The sequence below is a fragment of the Mus musculus genome, chromosome 1, assembly GCF_000001635.26.
Source record: "Mus musculus strain C57BL/6J chromosome 1, GRCm38.p6 C57BL/6J".
NCBI classification, from domain to species: Eukaryota; Metazoa; Chordata; class Mammalia; order Rodentia; family Muridae; genus Mus; species Mus musculus.
In genome coordinates this window covers 184,931,859-184,946,961 of record NC_000067.6, presented here as the reverse complement: position 1 = coordinate 184,946,961, position 15,103 = coordinate 184,931,859, and the positions used below count along the sequence as shown (strand labels likewise).

Genomic DNA, 15,103 nt, shown 5'->3' with positions numbered 1-15,103 from the left:
GACAGTGAGGACCCTGGACTTCTATTTAGTTACTGTGTATGAAGGGCCTTTTTGTGCTTAGCTTTAAAAGTTGTAGGACTATAGGAGCCTTAGGCTTACAGTGGAGCAGACAACAGCAAGAGGTTTTGGAATGTGCATGTTCTATCCAGAGAACGATCTACAATAACTAAAGAACAAATAGCAAGCAGCAGAAAGCAAAACATCAAGTGGACACTTACAACATCTGGCAAAACGACTGGAGTAGTCCAATTGTGAAAACAGAAAAGGGAAAGAGCAAGTCACAAGCAGCAGACATGACATCGTCAGATTAGGCACTTCCAGCTTCCAAGAGAAAGAACCAAGGAAGGCCCATTGAGGCAGCTAGCTGGAGTTCCTGCCTGAAAGTCCCAGGCAGAGCAGAGTGTTTCCCTCTAGTAAGGGTGAGGCTCCCAAGTAGAAGAACAGATAGCCAGTGGCAGATAGATAACACAGCAGCAGCAAGTCAGGCACTTACAGGCTCCTGGAGATGACTGGGGAAACCCTGCTGAAAGTCATTCTGGAGTTTCTGATTGGAACTCCCTGCATGGATGGAATTCTGGCTTCTTGTTTCCACAACAGGCATTTTTATACCATGGGATATATCAGCACTGACCCATGTTGAAAATGCTTCCCCTTCTAGCTGTTCTCAAGGACACGGTGGTTGGTTTTTGCTTTGTTTTGATTTTTAAGAGGTTATTCTTACTTATTAATTGTGTGTCTGTGTGTTTCTCTCTCTCTCTCTCTCTCATCATTTCTCAACATGTATGTACATTTGTATATTTTTTGCATGCCATGGAGTGCATATTAGTTATTTTTCTCCTTGCTATGACAAAATGCCTGACAGGAAACAGCATAGGATAAAGGTTTATTTTATCTTGGCTCACAGTTGAAGGGAATCACAGCAAAGAAGGAATGCTGGCAAGAGAATGAGGCAGCTAGTCATAAATGCATCCAGAGTCAGGACGGATGCTAGTGCATCCAGAGTCAAGACGGATGCTGGTGTGCAGCTCACTTCCTCCTCTTTATTCAGTCTGGGGGTCATAGCCATAGTTAAGGTGGATTTTCTCACCTCTACTAATCTCATTTAGGCAATTCCTCAAAGATATGCTAAGAGAATCGTCTCCTAGACCCTGTCAAATTGATTGCAAGCACTGTATAAACCATATGTGGTGAGACATGCCTGTGGTCTTAACGTTTAGGAGCCGCAGGCAGAAGGAACAGAAATTAAAGTTATTTCGCCCTACAAACTATGTAGGGAAGCCCAGGATACATAAGACTCTGTCAATAAATAAATAAATAAATAAATAAATAAATAAAGGTATGTAAGACTCTGTCTCTAAATAAATAAATAAATAAAGGTCAACAAGTAGGAAAGATTAAGAAGCTGTGGATTAGAGTAACAGCCATATTTGTGAGGATGTTTGTCCTGATAGAGATACTTACCTTCTAATGAAGTAGGCATGGATAGTATCACTCAACTTAAAATGGTAACAGCCTTTACAGAAACAATGGTTAGTACAGTGGTACCCAGCAATGGATCTAACAATTTTGAAAGTCAAGATTCAGACTTAAAGATGTGGAGTAAAAATTTTTGTACCCACTGGGCAGGAAAAAATGATAGTGTTCACATTTTAAAATTGTGTATTATGATGGACTTTCATTAAAGATAAAGTGTTAATGAACATCAGATATAGTCTGTTTGTTTGTTTGTTTGTTTGTTTGTTTGTTTTTGAGACAGGGTTTCTTTTTGTGTAGCCCTGGCTGTCTTAGAACTTGCTCTGTAGACCAGGCTGGCCTTGAACTCACAGAGAGAGATCCACCTGCCCCTGCCTCCCAAGTGCTGTGGTTAAAGGCATGCTCCACCATCACCCAACTGTTTATGGTCTTTTAATTGTCCTTTTCTAATTGTCTAAGTGACTGTGAGCTCTTGTGCTCTCTCCTAGCATACGTCTGTGGATGGCTACACTGAAACACATATCCCGCCTGCCAAGTCAAGTAGCAGACAGAACCTTCCCCGGTGTAGAAACTCCATTACGTCAGCGACAGATGAACAGCCTCACATCGGAAATTACCGCTTACAGAAAACAATAGGGAAAGGAAATTTTGCCAAAGTGAAATTGGCAAGACATGTTCTAACAGGTAGAGAGGTAAGTTTTCATAACGCCTCTTGATGTTTGCCGGGACCTTGCTCCGAGTCTTGCTTTCTCATGGTTGATATTGGGGAGTGAATGCTACCTGATATCTGGTGCACACTGGGATGTGTGCACGTAGGGCATTTGCAGATAGGTCTGTTTTGTGGCAGAACTAATGAACCTTAGCACTAAGGAAAGACTGGCCCCTACCTTTAGCATCCCTCAGAGACTCAGATCAGCTGTCTTCAACTGTCTACTGTGTAAATACTCCTGGCTACTGTTTTGTTGCCATTCTGCCTTTGGAACGAGGCTGGGATAAGTTTTTATGAATTACCACTTAGGCTAAGGTAGGTCTGAATATGTAGAAAATCACCCACCAACTTTTATCTGTTTGGCTATAACATTAAGTTAATATTACTACTATATAGATAATTTTTTTCAGGTGACAAGAAAATGTCTAAAGTACCATTTGTTTGTTTGTTTGGTTGGTTGGTTGGTTGGTTGGTTAGTTGGTTGGTTGGTGAGAAGTGTTGAGACAGGGTCCTTTGCAGCCCAGACTGGCTTTGATCTTGCTACCCAGCCGAGGCTGACCTTGAAATCTGGATCTTTGTGCTTCTACTTTCTAAGTGCTGAGATTATTGGCTTGCACAAGGACATCCTACTAATCTCGTGTATTTGAAATTATTGTTATACAATAAAATGTATATATTTGCATGCATTTGCACTATAAATCTATAGTGTGTATAGCAGGGTTAAAAGATTAGTTCAGTAACTATCCAAAGTTTTGTATTAGGACTGGATTACTTACTGTTTTTTTTGTAAGTCTCAGCCACAGCGTGTTAGTGAGCTTTCACTTGCTGTACATATCGTGATATTGTGAACTGCATTGAGTCTCTCTCTTGTCCATTCACCCCTAGGAGCTGTTCAGATGTGGGCTACACTAGGCAGAGCCTTCAAAGATTCTTTTCAGATCCCTTTTGTTAGCTTTCTATTAAAGTCTGTATATCCAGTTCCTCTGCCTGTACAATAACTTTATTTGCTAAAAATACAAGTTTAAAGCCTATTCTCCCATTGGGTGATGGAGGCAACTACTTTAATCCTAGTACTCGGGAGGCAGAGGCAGGTGGATTTCTGAGTTTGAGGCCAGCCTAGTCTACAGAGTGAGTTCCAGGACAGCTAGGGCTACACAGAGGAACCCTGTCTCAGAAAAGAAAGAAAAAGAAAGAGTCGCTCACCCCTATAATGCTGCCTATCAAGGTTTTGAGAAAAAAAAAAGATTAAGGTAGCAAGATTTTTAAAAATTTAAAAGAAGAAACATGGAAGAACTAGCAAAGGTGTAATTCCGTTGATGAGGAATCAGGAGGTTGACGACAAGCCAATAGATAAATTGTGTGCTGAGGCTCTAAGCTATCGAAACCATACCTTCTGGTTGTGTGAGATGACATAGAAGTAAGTGGTGCATGGCTAAGAGTGAAACAAAACAGTTTTCTTTGTGGGGTTTTAAGCATTGAATTACAGATCTCAAGTGTAGTTTAATGATTCTCTCTTTCAGGTCGCTGTGAAAATAATAGACAAAACTCAGCTAAACCCTACCAGTCTACAGAAGGTATTTAATTAATTTAATAAGTGATGTGAGAGTTTGTTAATTAATATATAATTGTCTATAAAGTCAAACATGAAATTTTTGGTTAGATAAACACTATAGTTTATCAGTACATGAAGAAAAGACAGGCTCTAAAATACAATGGCTATGACATCATAGAGTTGTTTGAAATGTGTTTAATGCAGCTTGAGCCTCATGTACTCCAAACACTTGAAGTCTGGGACTTGAGTTTTTGATTTGGGAATATTTGCATAGACTTAAGCAAGATAGATCTGCCATATGAACTGCCTTTAATTTGTACCAAAATTTATATAAAATATTGTGGGCTATTTTGTGTATATCAGTGTATGCACATGTGTGTGTGGGTTGAATATACCTATGTGTGAGTATGAAGCCCTTCTGTGGTGTTAGAGCTGTTTGCAGGATGCTGTGTTGATGTTGGAATCCAGACTCTGTTCTGTGATTTCACTGTTAACAGCCACTGCGGCTAACCCCTGACCCGTCTCTCCAGCCCCAAGTTTTGAGGTATGTAGAATTCTTCTTAGGTAAATACCTAGTTCTGAATAATATTCCCTGTAGGTGTATCTTCTTTCATCACTTCATTTGGCTCTTCCTTTATGCAAATTCATCTTAGATGTTAAATCAGAGTAGACAGTGTTCCATCGAGGAAGAAAACAAAGCAGGAAGGGAGAACAAGAAAGTAGCATTGGGATCGTCTGGTAGCCAAAGCTGCTCATTTTATTTATTACTTCAATGGGAAACCTTCTCAGATATAAACTTTTAGCATTTTAAAAATGAGGCAGGGGCTCAGAGGTTAAGAGCACCGATTGCTCTTCCAGAGGTCCTGAGTTCAATTCCCAGCAACCACATGGTGGCTCACAACCATCTGTAATCAGATTCGATGCCCTCTTCTGCTGTGTCTGAAGACAGCAACAGTGTACTCACATACATAAAATAAATCTTAAGAAATATTTTTTAAAAAATGAGGCAACTGTTTTAGTGTATGATCTGTATATAGTTTCCTTATGGTGAAATAACATCCATCGAGATTTCAGTAGCGTATAATAGGATCTGATTACAGATGTGTTACATAGGTAACTTTGATCCCTAAGAGAAATCTTACAAGAAATTCTCAGTCTGCTATGTTTACCTACAACTTCCATGATTCCAGTGTAGGACTGGAACTTTGCATTTGTGAAACAGAACCTTCTTTCCATTGGTCTCAGTGCCAGGCAGCTCTGTGTTTTTATGCATTTCTCTGTAGAGAGCTGTCTCTTCAGTATTTGGGTTCCTTTTAAACTTGCCAGCCAATGAAACTGCAGTGTGACGCGTCTGTTTAGTGAGGACTCGGGTTGACTGGGCTCTTTTTCTGGGACTGTGAGCTGATACAGTGCTGACATGCTCTAGTCTCTGGGGAATGGCTCTTCTCGTAACAGCAGCTTTCAGCCAACCTGGATCAATGGTGTGGCTAACAAAAGGTTCTCTCTCTGGACCGGTGAATCACCTGAAGTCGCTCATGTGCCAGGGACGCTGGAACACACCAGCTGCCAGATTGCATTCAGAGCCTTGCCCACCTCCAACACATACTTTGTACTTTTCTTGGACCACACCATGGATTACAATGGAGTGATCTCAACTGACATTTGGAACTTCTGCCCCGTCACCCAGTAATGTGGCACCAAACTTGGTCTTTCCCAGCAGAGCCAGGAAAGGTCATCTAACATTAACTTCACTAGGTGGAATATTTGACCATGAAGCTGATCATTGCCATATTTGTCTAAATAACTAAAGATTTGCTTGTTGATGAAAATATCTGTGAAGAGCCTCTTAATCTTTGCCTAAAGTGTTGCTTTTCTAAACACAAATGATGCCGCTTGTATCTTCTAATTCTGTTCATAGATTTACTCTCCGTGAAAGTATTTTTAAAAATGCCCAGTTCATGGTTTGCCTGGCTCTGTTTATAGAACATTTAGATTTGTCCTTACCCATCACATCAGCACATCTCCCAGTCAGTCGTAGCTCAAGTTCAGAGTGCAAAGAGCAAGCCGTTTGCTGGTTAAGTCCTACAGGCAAAAATAGTCAGTATGACTCCATGCTGTGGACATTGCTGTTAAACAGAGGTGACGATGGGACGCAGCTTCAGCCTCGTCTTGGTCTCATCGTTAGAAGCATTTGACTGAATTTTACTCTGGCTCAGACTGCCTGTAAGCCGGTTTATTCCGTTCATTCTCTTCTGTTTATAGGAATATCTTCCTCCTTTTTCAACATCCCCGATAGATAAAGGAATCTAAATATGAGTACCGACTGTTTAAAACCTCTCGAATATGAAGTTCTGTAAAGTAGTCTGGTCTTTGAAAATGTGTCTTCACTGTTTTCAACAGCATACCTCTGTCACTTGTTGTAAGTAATCAGAGTCTAATCTGATGAGTGTCACAGTCTAGAAAGGATTTCAGTTCTTCCCTCTGTATAGTATAAGAATCATCTCACAGTCACTTATGTGGGTTTTGGCGAATGTTGTGACCCACATAAGTGACCTCTGGGGTTCTTTTGAGCTCTCTGGGATGCCGGGTGAGCAGCAGATCAGCGGGACGACTTTGTTCATGACTGATAGGCTTCAACTGTAGGGTTTTCATCTCCTCAGCAATGTCCTTTCTGAAAGCGGGCCCAGTAGTTTATCAGATGGTAGAGGTTTCCTCACTTGAGCCTTCTACATATATCTGTCTCTGCTGACACTCATGTCACCTATGATTGCTTATCTACTTACACTTTAGTTTTTAATTGTATGATTCTGTGTACATGGGTGTGTTTGCCTGCATGTATGCTTATGCACCACATGCATGCAGTGCCCACAGGCTAGAAGAGGGCACTGGATCCCCTGGAACTAGAGGTACAGTGGTTGTGAGTGGCCATGTGATGCCAGGAGTCAAACCCAGATCTTCCAGAAGAGCAGGCAGCACGTGTAACCACTGAGCTGTCTCGTCAGCCTCTGTTTTCATTTTTGATTGTATTACACAACACAAAAAAATGGCTCTTTGTGTCAAAGTTATTCCTGACTGACAAAATCTGAAGAAGAAAAAACAAAGCAAGAGTCAGACATGGTAGCATGTGCCTGTAATTTATGCTTCTAATGAAGATAAGGCAGGAAGGAGGACCTAGCCTGGGCAACACAGTGAAACCACATTATTAACAACCCATTATTAATTAATTAATTAATTAAAATAAAAGCAAAACTACCACAACTCAGAACTATGTTGTAAAATAGCAGGTTATATTAAAACTGTGTAGAGGTGATTCTCTGTGCTAGGACATGAGAGATTTCCCACAAGCAAAGGTGTAGGACATCAGTGACTGGAGTCCCGAGAGCATGCTTTACGGATAGCTCATCCGTTCGCTGCCGGGGTTTTGTGATCTGAGCAGTGGATGAGAGTTTTCCAGTAATGCCCAGCCCTCTGGTAGGCTGAGTGCATGTCCCAGAACTTCGGTAAAACAGTCACTACCACACTGAAGACTGTGGTCACTGTGAGTACGACAGAACCAAGTAGTAGTCAGTAGAAATCAAGTATGTTAAAGAGACCACAGAGTTATTGGCAAATAGTTCAGTCAAGACAAAAACACAAGTTCTTCAGTGGTGTTTCTTAGGAGGCCTACTTATCTGGAATGTTGAAATGTCAATTATTCTGGTGTGTTCAACAGATTTGTAGTTGAGTGAATCCACACATGTGCTGGGTGTTCGCCCAGATAGCTCTTGTTACATGTGTGTAGGCTAAAAGGAACATGTTGCCCAAGTCTGATTTTGGTCAATGAAACTGAGGAGATAAGGGAATTATTTTTTTTGTGTGTGTGTGTACACTGGGTTGTAGACTGCAAAAGTTGTTTTTGTGTATTTGAGTACACTGTAGCTGTCTTCAGACACACCAAATGAGGGCATCGAATCCCATTACAGATGGTTTTGAGACATCATGTGATTGCTGGGAACTGAACCCAGGGCCTCCGGAAGAGCAGTCTGTACTCTTAACCACTGAGCCATTTTTCCAGCCCCCAAATCTGTTTTTAAATCAGAGATAATGAACTGTCTTTATTCCCCTCCTTCCATCTCTCCCTCTCATCCTTACACACACACACACACACACACACACACACACACACACACCTCTTCTTTCTTTTCCCATTCTGCAAGGCTGCTGCGGCCACATACGTCAGTGAGATGGCCCCTGATGCCCACTTACCGCTCCATCCTCCGTGGAACTAGCAATCAGCAGTGCATCTCTGACCTTGATTTGGTTCTGAACAAAAGACTGAAAATAAGGATGATCATGAAATTATAACTGAACGTTACATCTTTTTCACACAGAGAAGGAAGTGCGTTTCACACTGTGATGGATTTTGAGGGGGAACGTGTTCAGGTGTTCTAGAAAATGATATCAGTAAAATTACTGTACCTGCCTTAAATATGAGCTGTGTGTTCACAGTAAGGCCAGACTTTCTGAACTCAAACTGTGTTTCCAGTTTATCGTGCCCTGTTAGGGGTCAGGGAGAGTGTGCAGTGACATGTTCCTGACGTGTTTCACAGTGTGCACACTGCATCCACAGGGCAAACGTGTCTGGTGAGTGCATACTCAGCACCTGTTTGTTCCTGTCCTTCAGATTAAGACTCCAGCCTCTCAGAGAGTCAGACTTGTACCATTAATCCCAGCAGGCAGAATGCAGAGGCATGAAGATCTCTGTGAGTTCAATGTCAGCCCGGTATATACATAGTGAGCTCCAGGACAGGCAGAGCTGTGTAAAGAGACCCTGTCTCAAAAATCCCAAAACAATAAAAAAACAAAAAAGACTCCAGTCATTCTATGTTTGCATGTGTGGATGTGATGAGCGCAGCTTGCTAGGGCTTGCTGGCAGCAGTCCATGGTCTTCAGGAGAAATCGCTCTGTAAGATTGGATCCAGCCCTCGGGTCTCCAGGGTTATCTGGCATGTCACCCCATGCATATTTTGTCCCCTGGTGATTTATGATTATGAATTTCCCATTTGATAGAAGTAAGTGGAATGAAGTGAAGAAGAAAGGCAGTAATTAGAAGTGAAACTGTCTTACAGTTCACACTAAATGCCACATAGTCTCTCATCAATTAATTCCCAATTCCACAAATATTTATTCAAAGATTTTGTCTCCCATATGTTTTTTTCTGTTCTTGACTTCTCCCTTTTCATTTCCTTTTAATGAGGTCATTGTCCTGTTGCTGGCCATTACATGTGAAGCTCTGCGCAGCTTATCCATAGGCCCTCTTCTTCTATATTCTCTTCTTAGGCTGGGAGGTAACTGGGCATCAGTCTACCTACTGGTGAACTCTGAGTTTGTCCCTTTACCTTAGACTACCCTTAAACCTCCTCGTAATCTCCTCCCCAAGACACCCCAACTACAGAATCGAACTCGGGACCTCTCCTTGCCTACCTAGTACCCCTCACCCCATCATCCTGCGACCTCTCTGTGAACAGCAGCCCCAACATCATGTGAGCAGCCAGCCTGAGAAGCACCCAACTGCTCTCCTCTGTCACCACGCTCACCTGAGGGTGGCTGCCCTCTTTCGTGTGGCCTGCTCTGTTCTGTCCTGTTTGTCTTCCTGCAGACATGTATGTAATATGCTACCCTGGGCTTACACTTTTAGGAGTTCCATCTTTGGTAGCTTAGGAATCAGCCTCGGTAGCACATTACCCCCGAGGACCTCCCCACCCCCCGCTCTTCACTTTTCCTAGTGCCCCATCCCTCCAGCTTCAGTTCCATCTCATCCTTTCCATTCTCTCCTAGCTACCTGGCCTTTGCCGCCTTCCCCACCCCTTAGCCTGGCACTAACGCCCCTCCTCACTTAGGTCATGAACGTTCCAGGCCGAGTCACTTCCTCATTCCTGTTCTCCACGACAGTTTTCAGTCCCCTTTCCATGCTAAGATCAGGCACTTGTAGCTAAGGGATTATTTGGTTCTTTCATTGTTTGTATGCCAGTATTCTGTGAACCTTAAAATTTCAGATTACTGAGCCTTTATTAACTATGAAATATGTATCTACGCCCACCATGGAAGGCTCTTCTCTTGAGGGAAGCAGAAGTGGCTAGGACTCTTAATACCATCTATAGACTCTGGCTTGGTTGTTTCAGAAGTTAGAGCCCATTTAGTTCCTAAAGGAACCTTTCCCCCCCAATGCAACCAGCTAGGTCTGCCTCTTCCATCCCACCCCAGAGGCCTGCTGCGCTTGCACTCACCTTCCCGTGCCTCCAGCTCAGTCCCTCTTTCCTTCCCATAGGCCGGCTCTCTGTCTTGTATCTTTCCTTCCAACTAGACCCTACTGGATAGGGTCCCACCTTTCTCCAGGACCTCTCCCCTGCCCATAACATAGGCTCTGCTTCCTCCTACCCTGGAGGCAGTCCGTCTCCTTTGCAGCTGGCTTCTCTGAGCTGCTGGATAGGCCATGGCCCTGCCTCAAAGTTCTAAGCTAGCCAGGGCTGTATAGTGAGTTGTAGGCTACCCTGGACTATGTGAGACCCTTCTCTAAACAACCAAAGCAAAGCAGAAAGAAAGCAAACAATAAGAAGTTAATTGTAATAGCGCTACTACTAGTAGTTTTATAAAGTATCTGATGGATGTCCCAGTAAGATACCTGAAGGCTAAAAATGAAGTGACATAATGATCCCAAACAGTATGAAGCTGAACATTCAATCAACAGTGTTCTGTTAACATAAGCACAGCATATGTACAGTACCTCAGTGAATCTAGGAACTGAATCTCACCTGCAGGGTAAAACAAGCCCACATTTCAATTTATTAATGGGCGTAAAATGCTGCCAAGGATGCAGACAGGATTATTACAAATCACAGTGATGGCATTATTACAAAATGCATTTCTGTCCCTCCTAAAGTCACATCAGAATGAAGTTCTTGAAAAGCTAAGAAGGTTTACTGAAGGACACCAGTTATACAGGGCCCCTCCTCCTCCAAGCTCGGTGTACTATAACTGAAGTCAGCTGGGGAAAGGCAAGTATCTACAAAACCGTCCTCTGTCTTTAAGATAAGTGAGCCACAGAGAAGTCGTCTGGCGTGAGGAGGCCACAGGAGCATGGCTGCAGGTCTGACTGAAATCAGACACAGCTGGCTGACCCTTGATGACAGGCTTTTCATAGAATTAGGATGATAGGTAACTACGAGGCCAAAATCTACTAGTTTGAATACAACATATCCCCCAGAACACAAAAGAGTAATAGGCAGAAGAAATGGAAGGGATTGGAAGGGAAAGAAATTAGTTGAGAAGAGAAAAAGAAAATTCTCCTAACTGAGGCAACTACTGATTGACACCGCTGATGCTGACCCTGGCCTGACTGGGAAGGACTGAACAGAACAATATCCGAAGAGATCATTTGGTGACTTCAGCTACCTGGAGCAAAGCCAGGCGTCTAGAAGGAAGTAACAAAGGCCCTGAACAATTAGAGTAGCTGTCTGAGTCCACAAAGTAAAGGCCCTGCTTTATAGCCAAGGCTGCCGTTAGTTCTTGTAACACAGTTGTGGCAAATATTGACTTTACCATCCAGCTCACAGCAAACCTGAAACATGAAGCCAAAGGGACCTAGCTCTGAGAGCTCTCGCCAGTGCATGTGTGCTGGAAACCTCATGGTGTCACAGCTTGAAAACGAGAAAGAAGGAAAAGTCAGAAACTTGAATAGTTTGGAACTGAAATCCTGTGAACACACTTTCCTTACTAGTCCCCAGGCAGCTGACACATGCAGAAGGGGTGGTGTTAGTGATGCCTGTCCATCAGTCAGGCTTACTTCCATCTAGAGGCTCTGCTCCCCTCCCCCTTCCTAAGGAAAGGCAAGCACTGGTAAGATTGGCGTCTTGCTAGTGAGACTCTCTGTTAAAAGATGCCCGGCTCACTGGTTACTGTCCTGCCCCTCCTACTCGGGGTTTCTGCAGAAGAGTGCTGTCATTAGCTTCGCTCTCTTCTCCCTCTCCAGTGCTCACCTAGGACACAAAGACTCCTAGGCAGGTACTGAGGCGAACGGTTTTTTTTTTAGATTTTGTTGACACAATGTGTTCATTTGACCAGAGTTTTCTAGATTCAGAATAAACTATTAGCCTATTAGGGCTGCCATCCTAACAGCATCCCACAGAATAAGAGGCTTAGATAGAAAGTTTTATCACTGTTCTGCAGGCTGAAAGTCCAAGAGGAAAGTGTTTGCAGGGTTGGTTTCTTCTGAGCCTTTTCTCCTTGGCTTGCAGATAGCCATCTTCTCAGTGTCCATGCATCACGTCTTCTAGGCATCCTTGGTAGCTCTTCTTCCTATAAGGACACTGATCATATTGGCCTAGTGTCCTACCCTTATGACTTCATATAATCTGAACTCTCTTCTTAAGAGCCTTTTCTCCAAAAACTGTCACATTAGGAGCCAGGAACACACTCTAGTCCATATCAGATAATGGACAATATGCAGCCAGCGTGTGTTTCTTTTAGATGGAAGGATGGTTGATGGGGCAGGATTCTGGCAGTCCATTTTCTATAATTAATATACCATACAAAACATCATGTGATCCTTCGGTGGTGGCCATCATTTTAACTTTGGTGGTTTGAGTAAGAAGAGCCCCATAGGTTCATATATTTGATTAGTCACTAGAGAGTGGAACTCTTTGAAAGGATTAGAAGGACTAGGAGGTGTGTCTTTCTTGGAGGAAGTGTGTCACTGGGGTAGGCTTTAAGGATTCAGAAGCCCATACCAGGCCTAGTCTCGCATGTTGCCTTTGCTCAGATTGTAGCACTCTCAGCTACTTTTCCAGCACCACGTCTGCCTGTGTGCTGTCATGCTCCCGTCACAATGACAATGGACTAAGCCTCTGTACTGTAGGTGAACCCTCCCATTAAATGGTTTCTTTTCTACAAGTTACCTTGGTCATGGACTCTCTTCACAGCAATAGAACAGTGACATTAGCCAGCATGCTCCCAGCCACAGCATACCTCTATGTTCTTAGTTGTTAAAATGTTCACATTCTTTGTTCAAATCAAATGTTGAAATAATATGTTTAAGGTATCTTTGAGATGTAGGAGCCCTAATAGCTATATATTATTGTTTTAATTTTTTTTAATTACTTTTTGATCAGAACTTGGGCTCTACCTATAAATAAATATCTTTTATACATCATCTCTAGGTAGAATTGGAGTGTTCCTTTAAAGTACTATTTTGTTAATTGTTTCAGTTTCTACAAGATTACTATCCTAGATTTATCTGTTTTTGATAAAACAACTACATTCCAAGTTCCAATCAAAGACTAAAAACTGATAAATCCAAAATGTTGCACAAAAGCCCAGCTTTATAACAACAACAGCTAAATAAACAAAACCTCATCGTTGTGGAGGAATGTCTTGAAGGACATACAACTCAACAGTTCCCTCAGACCAGCCATTCTCAGAGATCCAGACATCAGGGCTGGAGCAGTGGCTCAGAGGCCTGCACTGCACTGCACCCCTGCAGAGCAGGGCGTTTAGTGCTCAGCACCACCCTTACTGGGCAGCTCACAATTGCCTGTAACTCTTGCTTCAGGGAATGAGACACCTCTTCCACCACTGATGGCAACCTGCACACACAGGCATATAGAAACCTGCTCAGACACATAATAAAATAAAATAAAATAAAATAAAATAAAATAAAATAAGCATTTTTAGAAAGATGCAGACATTAACCTGCTTCCGTCAGCCTGACATACCATACATAGCCAGTTTACTTTTTAAGAAAACTACCGACCTGGCAGTGATTTTTATTAAGAGTGACTAATGCTCTCTATGTGACAGTGCTGTTTTGTTCTGTGACCTGGCACACTGTCTCAGGGAAGAAGAGGAGCTGAAGCCACGGGGCCCAAGGGTCTTGCTTATGCCTTGGATCGTGGAGCAGTAATCCCTCAGCACACAGGCAGGGCCTGTGCCTCTTACAGAGCAGGGCAGCAGCTACTGTGTGGTGTGGATAAAGTAGTTATTTAAAGAGTAAGTTAAAGTAAGGAAAATCTTGAAAATGATACAGAATTTAACATTTAAATTGAGTATATAAATATATACTCTTTGACCTAGGTAGGATGAACACTTCTTCTGTAGCTTAAGTTTTCTGGTTAGAATTGTACTTTATTTAGCATGGATAACACTCATAAAGTTTGAATAGATTTATTACTATTTCTAGTTGTGTTTTATTTCATAAAAGGAGATTATAATGACATTTCGGAAGCAATCTGCCAATTAAACCCTATATTTAATTTTAATCATTTACACTTACTTAACCCACACCGTGGGCAGCAATTTTATTAGTAACTTATATCTGATGTTTTCAAATTATTCACGTTATTGTATTACAAATACATGGCTCATTGGTTTATGTAAAATAAAATTGTGTCAGACAGACTTCAAGGCAATCCCCAGTAGTGCCAGCCTCCTAGGAGTCACTTCTTTCTGTCATTCCTTCCCCAGATGATGGACAGGACAGAAGACTTTCTTCAGACAGTAGCATGGGGGAGGTAAAGGGATCTTGGTCCCATGATTATGTTAAATGATAGGAACTGTCATGTTAGCTTATACCCTGGGGCAGTGGTTCTCACCCTTCCTAGTGCTGCAACCCTTTAAGACAGTTTCTCATGTTGTGGTAACCCCCAGACATAAAATTATTTTGCTGCCACTTAATAACTGTAATTTAGCTGCCATTATGAATTGTAATGTAAATTTCTAATGTGTAGATTATCTGATCTATAACCTCCAAAGGAGTCAGATCCACAGGTTGTGAACCCCTGCTCTAGAGGTTATGAGTGCTGGCTTGAGAAAAATGGTAACTTAAAATTTACATCAATAAATTCACTTACATGCCCTTCAGAAACAAAAAGAAGGGAGAACATTGGTTCTCGTCAGAGAACTTGTTCTGGAGCTGAGCAGAACAGGACCCAGTAGTTCCAGGAACCAGAGGAATGCTGGATGCTAAAGCGATGTCTACCTTAAAGCAAGGGTGTCCTGAGAGAAGGCTGGAAAGGTAGCTGTACTTGGTCACACATGCTAAAGATGTTGGGAAATGCCTGTGTGCACTGTTGAGTGTTGGCCTTGAATTCTTGTGGGACAATCAAATAAAATTACTTTACCATAAATGAGTGTAAAAACATCATTCTGAATGAGTTTAGAGTCCACAGCAAACTGATGCTTTTTGAAGCATAGTGAAGCACCCAGGAAGAGTGAGGGGGACCAGGGTCAGGATGCTACGAGCTGAAGGCCCAGGAGCTCCTGTAAACACTGGAAGGAAGAGGACTTGGCAGAAAACTGAGCAGTCAGAGAGGAGGAAAGAGGCAGCTGGAGTTAGG

General features: G+C 42.5%; 1 protein-coding gene across 5 annotated transcripts in view; it reads left to right on the top strand.

Moving 5' to 3' along the window:
• Positions 1 to 15,103, top strand: part of Mark1 (MAP/microtubule affinity regulating kinase 1) — a 103,531-nt gene that overhangs the window by 52,993 nt on the left and 35,435 nt on the right. For 4 of the 5 annotated variants that reach the window (NM_145515.2, NM_001378876.1, XM_006497141.4 and 1 more), the window contains exons 2-3: positions 1,962 to 2,165; positions 3,703 to 3,756. In NM_145515.2, coding sequence (NP_663490.2) covers positions 1,962 to 2,165; positions 3,703 to 3,756 — 258 coding nt within the window. Of the gene's footprint in view, positions 1 to 1,961; positions 2,166 to 3,702; positions 3,757 to 15,103 lie in introns of those variants that run through there. The other variant, XM_030253538.1, reaches the window with a different exon arrangement.